Genomic DNA, 17,004 nt, shown 5'->3' on the forward strand with positions numbered 1-17,004 from the left:
TGAATTTATGCCCTCTCAGGTGATTATTCTGAGCAAGCGGAAGAATCCCATCAGCATTGAGCATGCTCAAACCATTGAAGGCTTTGTACACCTCTATCAGATCACCTCGCTGGTGCCTAGTCTCCAGACACTGTAATTCGCAAAACTTAAGCCTTTCTTCGTAAGAGCACCCCTTTGTTCCATTCACTAATCTTGTTGCCCTTCTCTGTACTCGTTCCAGCAGCTCTACATCCATCAGATATGATATGAATTTCTCTGAGTAGTGTAGATATGAATTTCTCTGAGTAGTGCAGGCGGGCTGCCAGAGCAGTTCATGGAGTTTTTCATTGATATGTAGGAATTTTGCAAATAGAGACAAGGAGGTGATTATTCCTTTGTATAATGCAATGGGCAAACCTTGAGTACTGCGTACAGGTTTGAAGGCCTCATTTTAGGAAGGATATATGATTGCTTGAACGAGTACAAAGAAGGGCAACAAGACTGATTTGAGGAACAAAGGGGCGTTCTTACCAAGAGAGGCTATTAAACTGAAAGTTGCAGCATCTGGAGGCTAGGCATCTGCGAGGTGATTTTATTGAGTTGTATAAGGCCTGGAATGGGTTGAGCAGGCTCAGTCCTAATGGGATTCTTCCTCTTGTTTAGATTAAATTTAGTTAAGACAGTTGTAGAATATATGTGCAGAAATTTGCCTTTAGCAAGCGAGTAGTTGATTGCAGGAACACATTTCCATCAGCCGTTGTGGAAGTTGATAGCTTAAATAAATTCAAGGAGGAACTGGACAAACATTTACATGGAATAAATGTGTGAAATGTTGTTGTTTTTTGTGGGGGAGGCGGCTAATGCTACATTAGTTTGCTTTCTAACATCACATGCATCGATTACTACTACTAATTCAAGGCCTTATACACCTCAATCAGTCACGTCGCAGGTACCTAGTCTCCTGACGCTGCAATTTGCAGAACTTAAGGCTTTCTTCGTAAGAGAATTGGACTTGTACCCCATGTTCTTTTGATCTGCAGATTGGATAAGAAACTAACCGTACTTTTGTTAATTTTTAAAACTAACCGAGCTGTGTTAATTTTATGTAAAACTTTTGTGCGTCAAAAGTTTGGGTATCCTTAATTTTTTTTTCTAATATCGTCCATTAAATACAACATTTTTAGCGGTGTCATTAATCCAATCGCCAAAGGGGAGGTGTGCACGAAGTTTTCGAGAGTTTCGTGAGCAAGTAATTGATGAAATTAGTGAACAGTGCCTACAGAAAGCACTTGAATCGGTTTGTGTTACGCGTAAATTCCTTTGGGTTCATTTTTCGTTTACGTTTTATAGTGTTCGTTGTCAACGTTTAATTTTTCGTGATGGTTAATCTTGGCGATCTGTTCCCCGATTTTACAGTAGACACTTCTATCGGTCGGATTGAATTCCATAAGTGGTTAGGTGACTCGTATGTACCTCTCAGTGGTTTATATTTATTATTTAATAACAAAGAAAAATATTTGAATTTACTCTAAATTGTTTATAAATTTTTCAATGAATTTCAGTATTTGTTTAATGTTTAGCTTTGCACATTTAAATTGATGATTTATTTAGCCGTTAAGTTGATGTTAATAGTTTAATTGAATAGGATAGAAAGGATCAGTATTTTCTGACTTCGAGTGTTTGGTAACCGGCGTTTATGACATCTGCGGAAAGTGCCACATTGCTGTGCGCCTTGTAAACTCATTAAAGCGCCTGTATGCAAACAAGATATTGCCATGTCCTTATCTTCAAACATATGGTCTCCGAGTTCATTTTGTTGTTTTTACTCAATAAACATGAAAAGATATATTTCATTTTTTCCAACTTCGAGGAGCAGGGCTAGATGCGGATGGTGCCAGGATGCGGCCTTTACCCGCCTTCCATGTTAGTATGATTTCGGCTGTTTATTATTAATATTATTATTAGCTATATGGTGCAAGGAAGCCTGAAGCTTATGCTGCACCAGCCAAAAAATAAAAAATAAAAAATAAAAAAAATAATTCCCGAGTTACCCTGAGAGAGAGAGAGAGAGAGTCAAAAGTTTGTTTGTTTGTTTGTTTGTTATTTGGTTTTTAGGAGCATTAGCAACTAAGGCCATATTGCTCCGGGGATATGCGGTGGTCATTCCCTGACCTTTCCGCATCCTCCGTATTTGGTTGTCACGGGCTTGAACCCCGGTCTAATCAAGAAGCGTGTGCTATGCACTGTTGCTCCTGCCCACCTGGCTACGGAGGCGCCAGAGTCAAAAGTAGAAGGAAATCACCAAGAAATAGAAGAATGGTGATATCCAGCTCAGGACCCTGGGTGTGCCAAGCCCATACTCACCAGATACGAGGCCCTGTGAATGCAGGGATTTGTTATTTCTTTCGCACTCTCTGCTCATACATGATACAGGAAATAGAATGTATTCATTTCTATTATTATACCACGAAAGAGCTATCAGATGAAAATTTTTACAGGTTTCTCCACATTCAAGGCCATAGCCACTGTAGCAAGGGCACATCCTGGTGCCATTTTGGCCTAGCGCAAAACTTGTCAGGCCTCGGACCAACTCAATTCCTTTTTTTTTTTTTTTACCATTTAATATTTGTGTTCCAGGGCACCAGACAACCTAAATCTGGCATTGATCCCAGGAATGTGTTTATAATTAAACATAATAATCAGTTCTTTTGCAGACTTTTTCATATTTTACTTTTTATATTATTTTCCACATTCCACTTTTTATATTATTATTAGCCATATGGTGCATGGAAACTTAGGGTTATGCTGCACCAGCCAAAACAAAAATTCTCACGTTACGCTGAGAGAGAGAGAGAGAGAGAGATAGAGAAGTAGAAGGGAATCACCAAGAAAGAAAAGAATGATGATATCCAGCTCAGGACCCTGGGTTTGCCAAGCCACTACTCACCAGATGTGAGCCCAAGATCTAGAGCACAGAAGAGGTATTATTATTATATTTAGCCATATGGTGCAAGGAAGTCTGAGGCTTTTACTGCACCGGCCAGTGGCGGATCCAGAAAAAAATGACAGGAGGGGCACCATTTTGTGCCGTGTTTGTGCACAAAGAAAGCACAAAATAATGCACAGAACAAAACAAATATGACACTCAAACATAATGTGACTGGCAGACACAGGCACATAGCTAAAGTCTGAATTACTTTGAAGTAAACATTACACGTGATCAAACTGCATGACCCCTTGAACTAGAACGGCGATCACATAAGTGTGCCAACTGTAGTCATTTGAAAATAGCTCAGTCACAGTGCTAAAGGGAATTTAAAAGATTGGTGTATATTCTCCTACCCTGAAAGAGAAAGAGTAAAAGGGAATCGCCAAGAAAGAGAAGGATGGAAGGATTGTGATATCCAGCTCAGGACCCTAGGTGTGCCAAGCCCATGCTCCCCAGATGTGAGTCCCTGAAGATAAGAGTTTGAGAAATTTTACAGTGGTGGCCAAAATTTGTAATTTTATTACTGGTGGCAACCAACAAGTAGCATCAAGTATCATATTGTCTGAAGGCCAATTTCCAAAGTGAATTTCAAAGAAATGTAGCAAAATTGTGTAGTTTTGGATTAGTTTGTATTTTATTTTAAGTAGCTGTTTATAATATCTACACCCACCCAATAAACAACTTCAATATACACATTGTATGGGTGTAGTGTCTGTTTCCTATATTGGTAAAAAAAGTTTTTTTTTTTAAATCAGTATATTATCCAAAAACAATTACAATATTTTTGGCATTTCACAGACAATGTGAGTATGAGACTTGAGTACAAGAACAATGTGATCGTGGTTTTTTGCTCTTCTGGCATTTGTTAAGCATCAAAATAAAAAAAATTATTTTGGTGTATATTCACCAAAAAACAATGGAGGGGCACATGCCCCAGTGCCCCTACCCTGAATCCACCACTGTTGTAAATGTTATATAGTGAAATGAAAAGAGAAAATACACTATATTAATTTAGAGAATATTGGTAGGGAAAGGTACGCTGTGTGCTTTATCCACATTCCTAATACCCATTGACAATATTTTCTTTGAATTCTTCACAGAAAATTCCAGAAATTCTGTTAATTATCACACAGTTAGTAAAAATTTGTGATTAAGTTAAATCTAATTCTATGCATGTATTAATTGACATATGTCATGAAGAGTTATTGATAATTAGTTTGCTTTTCTCCAATTGATAACACTCTGGCTTTGTGACATTGAAGCATCTGGAATCAAACTGTTTGTGTGCCTGCTGCACATTTCAGGTAGCAGGCATTCCTATTGACATGTTCTCCTCTAATCAAAGCATAGGTTGAAGGGTGCATTTTTAAATTTGCATTTGCTTGAATGCAAATTTAAGTAAGGTTTAAGTCTAAAGAGTTTTTTTTAATTTTTAAAAATTAATTAAAGATATGTTTTTACTGTAGAACATGAATAACATCATCAGCCTCGTATATATCATTGGTATGTGATGATGTCATAAGGATAGCATTACAGGAATTCACTGAAGAAGTGATACAGAAAGTACCATGAAATTTCTGAGAATAATTCTTTAAAAAATTAAAGGCAAATTATGTTCATTATTTCACCAGTTTCCATTTCTTGATATATCTGCACACTGTGCTACTGAAAGAACATTTAAGATCCATATAGGTAAACTATTTCCTGAGATGTCCGTGTGCATATAACTGTGATCTTTGCTGAATTGTTAGAATTGTAAGTAAAAGATATATTATTTCAAATGCTACCTCATCTATTTCTGAACCAACTGACTTAGAAAAACTGCTCTAAACAAACTAGTGTGCAAATGGGCCTTAGACAGTTGACTCTCTTTCTAACTCCATCTCTCAATCAGTCTCTTTCTCAACTTTCATATGTTATCCTGACTATCTCTACTATATAGAATTTGCATATATCAGAAGAGTGATTAAGATACAGACTTTGGAGCCATCATGTCAAGCAACAGATTTGTCAGCCCTATCTTTCATGTTATCAGAAAAGCATTTAAAATTATTGGCTTTACCAAGTGACATACTTTCCACTTTACAGATTTCAGGTATACTGCCCCAGTCATCAACTATGCCTCTGTTGTTTGGAATCCTTATTGAAAGATTCAGTTGAATAAACTTGAAGCCAGCCAGCATAGCTTTGTCCCTTCTCCTCCACTCCAGACATCTACTATTTTACCACTACTATACCAAGGGCGCCTCTGTAGCCAGGTGGGAAGGAGCAGCAGTGCGAAGCACACACTTCTTGATTAGACTGGGGTTCAATCCCGTCACCACCAAATACGGAGGAAGCGGAAAGGTCAGGGAATGACCACCGCATATTCCCGGAGCAATATGGCCTTAGTTGCTAATGCTCCTAAAAACCAAATAACAACAACAACTACTATACCACCATTTTATTCTACCACTACTATACCACCAATCTATCTGTCTGTGTATACTTTCATCTCAAAACTCTCAATGTCAGAAGAATCTTGGCTTATCTCAAGTTCCTCTTCAAAATTCTGCCTAAGAATTATGATTCTCTAGAACTCTTGCTACTTATTAATTTCCATCTCCCTCCTTGACTAACCATACGTCAACAGATTATCTATATGCTCATCCATCCAGTAATGATATTATGAAATACAGTTCTATGAACAGATGTTCCTCAACTAATTGCTATTTTAGACTTTTTTTTTTTTTTTTGAAAGCTTACAGAATGCCCTTAATCTTGATATGGAATAAGTTGAGCCCATGCCAACATGAATCAGGTTCTGAGGGCTAAAGGGGGTCCTGTTTACTATTGGGTAGTTGTACCTAATAAAGTGGTCATTCAGTGTAAATGAAGTGGATATTACTGCAAAGGAAAAAATAAGTTATTATTATTTTTTTACATTAAGTTTCCTATGCTGTTTTTTTTTTTCTATTTTAACAATATTTTGATTTTATTTTTGTCAATAATCTAACTGTAATGTCAACTTATAAAGTCAAAATAGAAACAAATTCCTATCTGAATTCCTCAAAACAATTCACTCTGGGATGTGTGCATGTTCTACAGAAACCCACTTATGAAAGAGTTCACAAGCAGAAAACAAGGAAGAATGCAATGTACAAGTTTCACAGAATGTGCATGACTAGTTCTCACCCACTAGTTAGTAGTATGAGGTGTGTTCAAGTTATAAGGTCTCCAAACTTATTTCTCATTAAATAATCAACATGTATGCATGAGACTGCTTTTAGTGTAACTGTCAGTTCTGAATGTTTTCAGATGGCAGCACAATGCAGTGTCATTGATTGTAGTACCCTAAACAGTGTACTATGTTTATAATACTTAAAATGGCATCCTTCACTCATCAAGAAGACACACAGAAAGACAATTGTATCTGCTTGTGAGAAGCAGTGCTCACTTGAGATGTTGCAGTGAATGGATCTTTCTTTTTCCTCAATTGTCATAATGAATGAGACATGGGTTCCACTCTTCACTCTAGAAGCAAAATGTCAATCTGCCCAGTGGAAGCACACTGATTCACCACCACCCAAAAAGTTCCATGTTGCTGCAAGTGCAGAGAAAATGTTGGTTGCTGTTTTCTGGATTGGAATAATCCATACACACTGTGTACTGGCAGTACAATTACAGGAAACTCATGTGAAGAAGTTTGGTAGAAAAAGTTCCTCCCAGGACTTAAAAAAATATATACTGACTTTTGGTTGTCCCCAACAATGAAGGATGCTCTTTGTGGCAGATTTTCTAGCTGACAAGCAGTTGCTTCTGCCATTTACTAGTGTGCCAAACATACCTCCAAAGAAAGCTCTGCTAATGCCTTCACAGCTTGGAAGAACAGGTGTGAAAAATGTATGCAGCTTCTAGGAGACTATGTTGAAAAGTGAGGCACCTTGTGTACTTCGAGAAATAAATTTGGAGACCTTATAACTTGAATGCACCTTGTATAAGGAAGCCAGTGAATTCAAACCAGGCAAAAGCATAGCATTTGATACTAGGACCAGAGGGGCAGAACCACTAACATAACTGCTACCAGATTGCAGCCCCTATAGTATAGTTTGCTACTTCTCTTCTCATTATTTTGTGTCTCCATCTTCCTTAAAAACAAAACCAACTTTAAAAATATAGAACTATATAGGTTAGTTACCAGAAATTAGGCCTCTGGATTGCTTCTGTTTTAGGTAACTAGGACAAATAAATACACACACACACACACACACACACACACACACACACACACACACACACACACACACACACACACACACACACACACACACACACACACATGCCACGATACACATATGGTCAATAGTTGTTAACTTCATATGCTTTTACTTGCTATAATGTCACATGAAATTATTCAAACTGCATAGTATCACAATGCTGATTGAACTCTGCTATTTGCACAACTTTTTTTTTTTTTATTGTCAAATGTGTGCTATAAAGACCTGTCACACCTGTTATCTAAAAAAGTGTGTATTGGAGTAGGAGTTCCTTCAAATTTTAATATGCAGGGTCTTAGTTATATAAGTTACTCTTTGCTGTTTTTGAAGTAGAGTATATGTGATGGTTAGTTCTGTTTTTGTTTCTATGATCAGGTTTGCTTAAGGTATAGGATTGAGATTTAAAACATCTAGAAAATAATTTAAATAATTACAATTTTTTTTTTTTTTTTTTTTTTGTTTTTAGTAATTGCACTTGGGATGTAGATAATTCAGAATAAATTTTACATTTCATAACATTTTGATTATGAACTGAAATTTATCTTAGAATTGATTTTAATTTATACAAAGAATTCTTTTTCTTTTATTTTAAATGTGGATTTTGATTATGTAGGCAATACTCAGTTTCTTGAAATGAGTAAGTTAATACTTACTTTTGACAAATAGAGGCACACTGTTTGTTTTAACTTTAATTTCCATGCATTTTTTTTTTCTTTTTTTCATAATAGTCATTTTTATAATGCATGCATTCTTTCATTTTCTTTCTTAATTTTGAGCGTAATTTATTTATTAAAATATTTGAAACATCAAGTTAATCTGGAAGTTAACCATAACATAGCATTATTAAATTCCACGTGATAATGGGCAACTTACTAATGAAACTTGTTAGAGGCCTTAAGCATTTCGAGGCACATATTATGCCAGTGAATATAATTTTGAATGAGTGGATGACTTATTTTTTTAAAGGTGCTTTTAATTTTTATTTTTAGAAAGAATACCATGGCTGTTCTTAATAGAATGTTCATATGTAAAGTGTAAACATTTCTTTGTGCTGCTAATGAAAACTACAACATAGTTGTACACCATGAATTTATGATTTCAAAAATAAAATAAAATAAAATTTTGATAGCTGAAATAAAATTTTATATTAAATTTTCTATGTATCAAATTCAGATATAATTGTTTTCATTTAAAACCATTCAAACTTAATTTATTTTTTAAGCCAAATGCATTGTGAGAACTGTTAAATGCCAGTATATTTTTTGTTTCTGTACCATTTTAGATGGGGTATCTTGTTTTCTCATCCTGCTGATTATACTCCAGTATGCACTACTGAATTGGGTAGAGTAGCTCAACTAGTTCCTGAATTTGAAAAGCGTGGAGTCAAGCTTATTGCCCTTTCATGCGATGATGTGGAATCTCATAAGGGATGGATTAAGGTAAAATTAAATGTTGCTTGCTCTTTCCCACTCATAACCTACGATATAAATGGCTAGAAAATTGTCATAATTCTAGAGATTGATTGAATAGTCTTATATGATTATAACCTTATGCACCTTATAATAACAGAGTACAACATTTGGTAAATCAGTATGAATGCATGATAAACTTGAGAGTACTCTCCTTACCCCAATAGGTTGTGGTTAATAATACACAAAATTGAACTATAAAAATAAATGAATACAAATAAATACTATTATTATTAGCATTAGTAGTGGCAAATGACACAAGAAAACAAGCTTATACAGCATCAACCAAAAAAATAAATAAATAAATAAAAAAAAAGACTCCTCTAATTTCACCTATTCATCCCTTCCAAGAGATAGTCTAGACGTTCCTTGAATTTATTTAACCTATCAACTTCCACAGAAATGGATGGAAGTTTGTTTCAGCAATCAACCATCCACTGACTAAAGGCAAACTTCCTCACGTCTATTCTGCAACCACCCTTCCTGAATTTGAATTTGTGCCCCCTCATGTGTCTAGTCTGGGCAGGAGGAAAAATCCCATTAGCATGGATTGAAGCTTACATGGATTGAGGTTTAAGGCTTTGACTGGATTGAGCTTACTCAATCCATTCAAAGCCTTAAACACCGCAATCAGATCACCCCATAGGTGCCTAGTCTACAGACACTGAAATTTGCAGAACTGAAGCCTTTCTTGGTAAGAGCACCCATTTGTTCCCCTCACCAATCTCATTCCCTTCTCTATACTCCTTCCAACAGCTCTACATTTTTCTTAAAATGAGGCCTCCAGACTTGTGTGCAGTACTCAAGATGTAACCTGACCATTTCATAATCACTGACCATAATCACTTCCTTATCTCTGCAAGCAAAATTCCTGTATATCATTGACAAAACCCCTTGAGCTGTCCTGACAGCCTGTCTGCATTGCTCACAGATCTTCATATCCAACTGCACAATTATATTTTCCACTACCCTGAGTGAAGTACCACATAGTTAGTATGATACTCTGGGGTTACTGATACCCATATGCAGTAATTTGCATTTGTCAATGTTAAACTTCAATTGCCATTTCTCAGCCCATCTGCCTAATTTGTCTAGATACTGTTGCAGTAGCATACAGTCATTTCTGACATTAACCACCCTACAACATTAATAAATATAGAAAACAACAGTGGGCCCATCATCAAACTCTGGGGACTCCACCTGACATTAGTCCGTAAATAGCAGTGCCCATTGATTACCACTCTTTGTCTTCTCCCGCTCAACCATCCCTTTATCCATATTAGAAACTTGCCATTAATGCCATACGGCTCCAATTTGTACAGCAGTCTTTTATGTGCAACAATATCAAAAGTTTTCCTGAAATTCAAGTATATGATATCAAAATTATTTTTTGTATCCAGCTCCTTTGTAACTCCATCATAGTATACAGTCAAATTGGTCAGACAAGACTTCCCTTTAAGAAACCCGTGCTGTGTCTGAAGTATAATTGTAGCCTTGTCTAGATGATCCTGCATTATCAATACAGAACCTCCCCGACTTACATAAGGGTTGTGTTCCGCGGAATGCAACGTAAATCGGATTTTACGTAAGTCAGGGAATTTCCTCCATGCTTGTGTAGCACTTGCAACTGCTCACTGAATTGATTGAATCAAAAAAGAAATGTTCAACGAACATGTAAATAGAGTTATTTATTGTATTTATTCAATTTTTTATCTCATGCGCAAAAGCGTGCAATTTAAAAATTACAAAAGCATGCAATTTAAAAAAATTTTTTAAATTATAAAATTACAAAAAAAGAGAGGAGACAGGCATAACGTCAGTAAGTTTTACTTCTCGAGCATTGTTGCTAGAATCAGCGTCTTCACCTCATAATTATGCCACTGCTGAGGTTGAGGGCTGTGGAGATTTAGGAGGGGTCGGCCGCTCAACCTTACAAAAGAACATATTAATGGATTAATGGACTGGACGGTGGCTTTTTTCTTTTCATCATAGATTTCTTTGTAGTAAGCAAGCATATCATTCACCCCTCTGTTAACTTTTAAGAATTGTTCGCTGTCAGGATCCATCTTCTCAAACCTTGCCATTGCCGATGCAATTTCACAAAATGCCATTGCCATCTCTCTGGTGATGAAGCATCTCGGCTGCTCATTTGGTTCATCTTGAGCTTCGTCAGCATTTTGTTCTTTCGCTATTGCTGCCTGCAAGTCAGTATGTTATTCGTTAGATAATTCCTTCTCTTCTTCCTCTATTAACTCCTCCATGTCTTTGGCATCAACCTCCAACTGAATTAGCTCTGCAACCTTTACAATCTTATCTGTAACCTCTTCATATGATTCGTCTTTTTCAAATTATTCGTAGCCTTTTATGTGCCTTGGGCATATTTTCTTCCATGCGCCATTTAAACAACTTTTAGTAATTTCCACCCAGGCCTTGTTAATGTTTAAGATGGCATGGTAAATATTGTAAGAATTCCAAAAGTCTCTCAACGTAAAATTTTCTCATTGTCTACTGCAGACAATGCCTGAGCAAATGTTGTCCGTAAATATTATGCTTTTAAATTTGAAATAACACTCTGATCCATAGGTTGGATGAGCAAAGTTGTGTTTGGCAGTAGAAATATGACTCACGTTCAAATCGAAATCATTTAGATGCATAGGATGACCAGGATCATTACCTAATAGAAGCAAAATTGTGAAAGGAACATCGTTGTCTTTACAATATTTTTCAAACTCGGGAATGAAGCAGCATTTAAACCAATCCTCAAAGAGAGATATTGTTATCCATGCTCTCTGGTTTGATCGGAAATGCACGGGTAGGGTGGCTTTATTGATGCCCTTAAATGCACGAGGATTTCCAGAATGGTACACAAGCAGTGGTTTTAATCTGTAATCTCCCGCTGAATTAGCCCCAATCAAGAGCGTGGCCCTATCGTTTGATGCCTTGAAACCTGGCATTGTATTTTCCTCTTTGGCAAAGTATGTTCGATCGGCATTTTTTTTCCAGTACAGAGCAGTTTCATCAACGTTAAAAAATTGCTGCATTGAATAGTGCCTTCATCAATAATTTTTTCCAACGCATCACAAAATTTCTCTGCAGCTGCAGAATCGGCACTGGTGACTTCACCACATACTTTAACATTGTGCAAACCAGCGCGATGCTTGACCCTATTAAACCACTCGTTGCTTGCCACGAAGGTGCCTCCGTAGCCAGGTGGGCAGGAGCAGCAGTGCGTAGCACACGCTTCTTGATTAGACCGGGTTTCGAGCCCGTGACCACCAAATACGGAGGATGTGGAAAGGTCAGGGAATGACCACTGCATATCCCCGGAGCAATATGGCCTTAGTTGCTAATGCTCCTAAAAACCAAATAACAACCTGCTTGCCACGAACTTGGGTTGGGGTTCACTTATCCTTAATATCTTTATAAATACTTGTTGCTTTTGCTTGAGTGGTCATTAGAATCAGAGGAACTCGCTTCTGAACCTGATTTTCCATCCATATTACCATCTTTGATATAGCACCTGAACGCTGTTTTGTGATCACTGTTGATATTAAGTGCATTGTTCCTTTGACATGTTCTTTTATACACTCACTGACTGTCCTTTAAAGTAGTATTCACTATTGAAGCAGCAAGACCTAATTCCCTTGCAAAGATGACAACAAACTTTGTCCTGCTTCGTACTTAATCATTTTCATCTTCATTTCGTTTCCTGGCGCTACCACCACTTGCAGTTTTCATTGGTCGCTTTCCCTTCATCATTGTAATACGTAAATAGGAATTAAGAGGAGTTTCAAAAATTGTTTTTATATGATTGAAGATTTCAGTGAAGGGGAACACATTTCACTATAATACCATAACGTAAAAACCCACAGAATTCCAGTTGTCGGTATTATCACAAATGCAATAAGATCGAGTTTACTACCCTTTTATAATTAGATGCACTAATAGAAAAGCCCAGTAAATTGGAAAGTGCAAATTGTTTTTATTTTTTGGTTGTGACTTCCAGAAACGTGCTTTAGAAAAATATCACAAAGGCATTCAAAATTAATTCTTATAACGGGAACATATGGTAATGGTGAAAGGGTAGTGCAATTTCCATTATAAATATGACCTTTTAGAGAGATAAATAGCTTAGTAATATAGCAAAATTCTCAACTTCCAAGGAATGAATTACAAAAAAAAAAAACCAAAAAAAAACCAGTGTTATTGGATTCACATTACGATATTTTCACGATACCCATTTATTTCTATGGGTTGAAGAATACGTTTCCAAGAATTTTTTAAGTTCATAAAGACTACACTCAACACCAACCATGGAATTAAATAATATTTAATTCTTAGAATATAAAATATAAAATGCAATATAAAATATGTACATATAAAATAAAATATAAAAATAAAAACAAAAACTGGTCTATTTACAATAATAAAAGCACTAAAAATTATTAAAATGCTGTGACTAAAATCCTTCAAATGCTAAAACACTAAAATACCAGTAACCGTAGCTTTCGGAAGCGACCACCTCCTTTCTCAACAGTGTATTACTATTGTACATCACATCCTTAAGTAGCAGGCCCACAGCACTCACACACGTGGTTCCACAGGAACATGATCGGTATTCCCCACCTGCTTACTGGGACCGGAAATAGCTACAAAACCGATCATCCCATCGGAGGACAACGGCCTCAAAAAGGGGGTGCAAACGAACACCCCTATCTCTATTAATAAAGTTATTAGATGAACTAATTCGCAAGCTCTCGAGCCACTTTGTTCCCAGAATCCACGCACACTATCCACAATGACCGCTCCTTCTTCTGGGGATATCTGGTGTTGCTTCTCCCAAAAATGCTCTGCCACAGCAGACTTCCCATAATTCGCGGTCTTTATAGCATTCATGTGCTCCCCCAGACGATCCTTGAACCGCTGTCCCGTCTCACCAACATAACATTCCCCACAATCTGAACACTTAATCTCATATACTACCCCACTACTAGCCTCTTTTGTTATGGGGTCTTTAACTTGGGACACCACCGTGGGCAACCTTTGTCCCGGAAGCTGCACACAGCAGGTCTGAAACTCACGTAATGCTCGTGCAATACGTTCAGTAAGGCCCGGATAGTAGGGAATGTATACAGTGGTGGTTGGTGCAGATGGCTCACTAGCATTGGACATCACCCCTCTATTGTATTTGTCCAAGACCCTCTGGGGGTAGCCGCATTTTCTGAGGTCTGCTGTGACTACTAATTTCCTTTTCCCTAACCTCGGGGTACTGCAGTGGGAGCCAACTCTATCAAATAATGCCTGGCCACACTATCCTTGTATTCATTAGTTTGTGCCAAGCTATAATGAGTGTACTGACTCCGGCGCATAGGCTTTCGATAAACTTCAGTTCTTAGCCTAAAACCTTCTCTTAACCACCAATACATCAAGGAAAGGGAGGGTTCCAGCTGCTTCCACCTCCGAGGTAAATTGAATGAAAGGGGAGAAGCTATTAAGCACATTAAGCACTTCATCTTCCTTCCCCTTCTGTATAATGGTAAACGTGTCATCCACATACCTTTTTCCATTTACGAATGGGGAATTCCAACCCATCAAAAATCCTATTTTCCAGTTCCTCCTTGGCTAAATTAGCTACAATAGCGCTAATGGGGGGAACCCATGGCTGTGCCAGGGACCTGCTTATACATAATATCTTGAAAAACCATAGTAGTACTAGAGAGGCAAAACTCTACACCTTATTACATCAATATCTAACAGAGACCTTGTACTTAAAGTATCATCCTTCTCCAGAGCCATTCTTACACATTGGACCCCATGCTTAATGGAGATACATGTAAACAGGGAAACATCAAATGAGATCATAATCTCACCTTCCCCTATAATCTGATCTTTCACGAAACCCACAAAATCCTTACTGTCCTTAATAACAAAACTAGAACGTCCCACTATAGGGGCAATCAACCTGGCTAAGAATCTCGACAGGGAATGGGTGGAACTACCTACAAAAGACACAATCGGTCTAAGTGGAACACCCACTTTGTGTGTCTTCGGGAGACCTTAAAACCTGGGCAGCCGACATCCTGCTGCATGCAAAGACCAAAAAACCTCTGGATATCTTTCCTGCCTTCTGCCAATGCTGTATAGTACTATTAACCTACCGTTCTAGACCAACTAACGGATTTCTCTGGGTGACTTTATACGTAGTGGTGTCCTGTAAAAGATCAAGGATCGTCTTGGGGAGCACATGAATGCTATAAACGCGAATTATGGGAAGTCTGCTGTGGCGGAGCATTTTTGGGAGAAGCAACACCAGATATCCCCAGAAGGAGCGGTCATTGTGAACCTTGCACATGGGTTCTGGGAACGCAAGTGGCTCGAGAGCTTGCGAATTAATTCATCTAATAACATTATTAATAGAGATAGGAGTGTTTGTTTGCACCCCCTTTTTGAGGCCGTTGTTCTCCGACAGGACGATCGGTTTTGTGTAACATGCTCCTGAGCCATTTCCAGTCCCAGTATACAGGTGGGGAATACCGATCATGTTCCTGTGGAACCACGTGTGTGAGTGCTGTGGGCCTGCTACTTAAGGATGTGATGTACAATAGTAATACACTGTTGAGAAAGGAGGCGGTCGCTTCCGAAAGCTACGGGTACCGGTATTTTAGTGTTTTGGCATTTGAAGGATTTTAGTCACAGCATTTTAATAATTTTTAGTGCTTTTATTATTGTAAATAGACCAGTTTTTATATTTTTATTTTATTTTACATGTACATGTTTTATATTGCATTTTATATTTTAAGAATTAAATATTATTTAATTCCATGGTTGGTGTTGAGTGTAGTCTTTATGAATGTGAACTTTCCCAACCTCGCAGGCCTTTTTGAAGATTTTTTAAGTTTGCACCGGCCGGCAAAAACTTACATAAAGTCGAATTTCTGTAAGTAGAGTATTACATAAGTCGGGGAGTTCCTGCATATTTAAGAATAATAATGATAAATCCATTTAATGGTTCACCACACTATTAAAAATAGTACACAAGCCAGAGACTGGTGGTGGTGGACAACTGCAGGATTATCCATCTGTAACCACAATGAAATCAGTGCAGCTTAGCCACTCATCTGCAGGCTGCAATACTAAAATTACAGACCCACAATATTTAGGGCTTGGTATCAATGATTTGGGTAACCTTAGCACTAAAATGTCCCATTTTAGGAAGTAAAGTAGGAATTTATTTCCCACATAATGTTAAAAATAGGTGTTACATTCTAAACAATGAAATTAGTTAGCTAATTAGTTTGTTTAAACAATGATTGATTTATCCAAAGAAATGAAAGTGTAGCCTGTAAAATCAAGCAAATTATAATAATAAAGAAATTATTTATGACTACAAATGTTAAAGAATGTTTATTCTTCATCATCATCAACTAAATGCACGCTTGTTGATCACTTATTATTGGCTTGGCACTCATTGGTTTGTTGCCCAAGGAGTCGTCTTCTTCAGAAATGCTTCGAGGCGTTTGTTTCCAAGATAATCATCTCTTTTTATAAATTTCTAATAGCATGCATAAGCATTTTTTAACAGAACGCACAAATTGCAACTAACACAATTTGCGTGGAGTAACAAGTTTACGAAGCTTAAAAAAAAAGAATGAAGAGAAGATTCTGAAAATTTATTTGTTTTTTTATACGATTGAAGATTTCAATAACGGGGAAACACATTTCACCATAAAACGTAAAAAACCACACAATTCCAGCTATTGGTATTTTTGCAAATGCAGTAACATGGAGTTTACTACCCGTTTTATAATTGCTTGCAGTAACAGAAAAGCCCAATAAACCGGAAAGTGCAAATTGTTTTTATTGTTTTATGGTCGTGACCTCCAGAAATGTACTTTAGAAAAATATCACAAAGCCGTTCAAAATTGGTTCTTATAACAGAACATATGAAACGATGAAAGTGTAGTGCATTTTAATGATTTGAATTGGTTAACTAATACAATTTACACTATAAAAATGACATTTTAGAGAGTTATACAGCGAAAATTTCAACTTCCGAGGTCATGGAACGAATTACCAAAAAACAATGCGTTATTGGGTTCACATTACGATATTGTATTTTTACGATACAATGGTGTCTCTGGAATGGATTAATATCGTAAAGTGGGGTACACTGTATTGTATAGCTATGCACGTAGTTTGAAATGCAGTATTTATGAAAGTTTAACATTAATTTTTTGCAATTAATGTTCATATTTTTGATTTTTTTGATACTTGGAAAAAAAACAAAAAAACTCTTAACCCTGGAACTCGG

General features: G+C 37.0%; 1 protein-coding gene across 1 annotated transcript in view; it reads left to right on the plus strand.

The window, feature by feature from the left end:
* The first annotated feature begins 1,233 nt into the window (after window positions 1-1,233).
* Window positions 1,234-17,004, plus strand: part of LOC150087645 (peroxiredoxin-6-like) — a 32,128-nt gene continuing 16,357 nt past the window's right edge. Inside the window, exons 1-2 of the mRNA XM_090369899.1 lie at window positions 1,234-1,444; window positions 8,507-8,663. Of these exons, the coding sequence (XP_090226025.1) occupies window positions 1,359-1,444; window positions 8,507-8,663 (243 nt within the window). The 5' untranslated portion in view covers window positions 1,234-1,358. The remainder of the gene's footprint in view (window positions 1,445-8,506; window positions 8,664-17,004) is intronic.

This window comes from Mastigoproctus giganteus, chromosome 3 (genome assembly GCF_048544385.1).
Source record: "Mastigoproctus giganteus isolate SK-2022 chromosome 3, ASM4854438v1, whole genome shotgun sequence".
NCBI lineage: Eukaryota > Metazoa > Arthropoda > Arachnida > Uropygi > Thelyphonidae > Mastigoproctus > Mastigoproctus giganteus.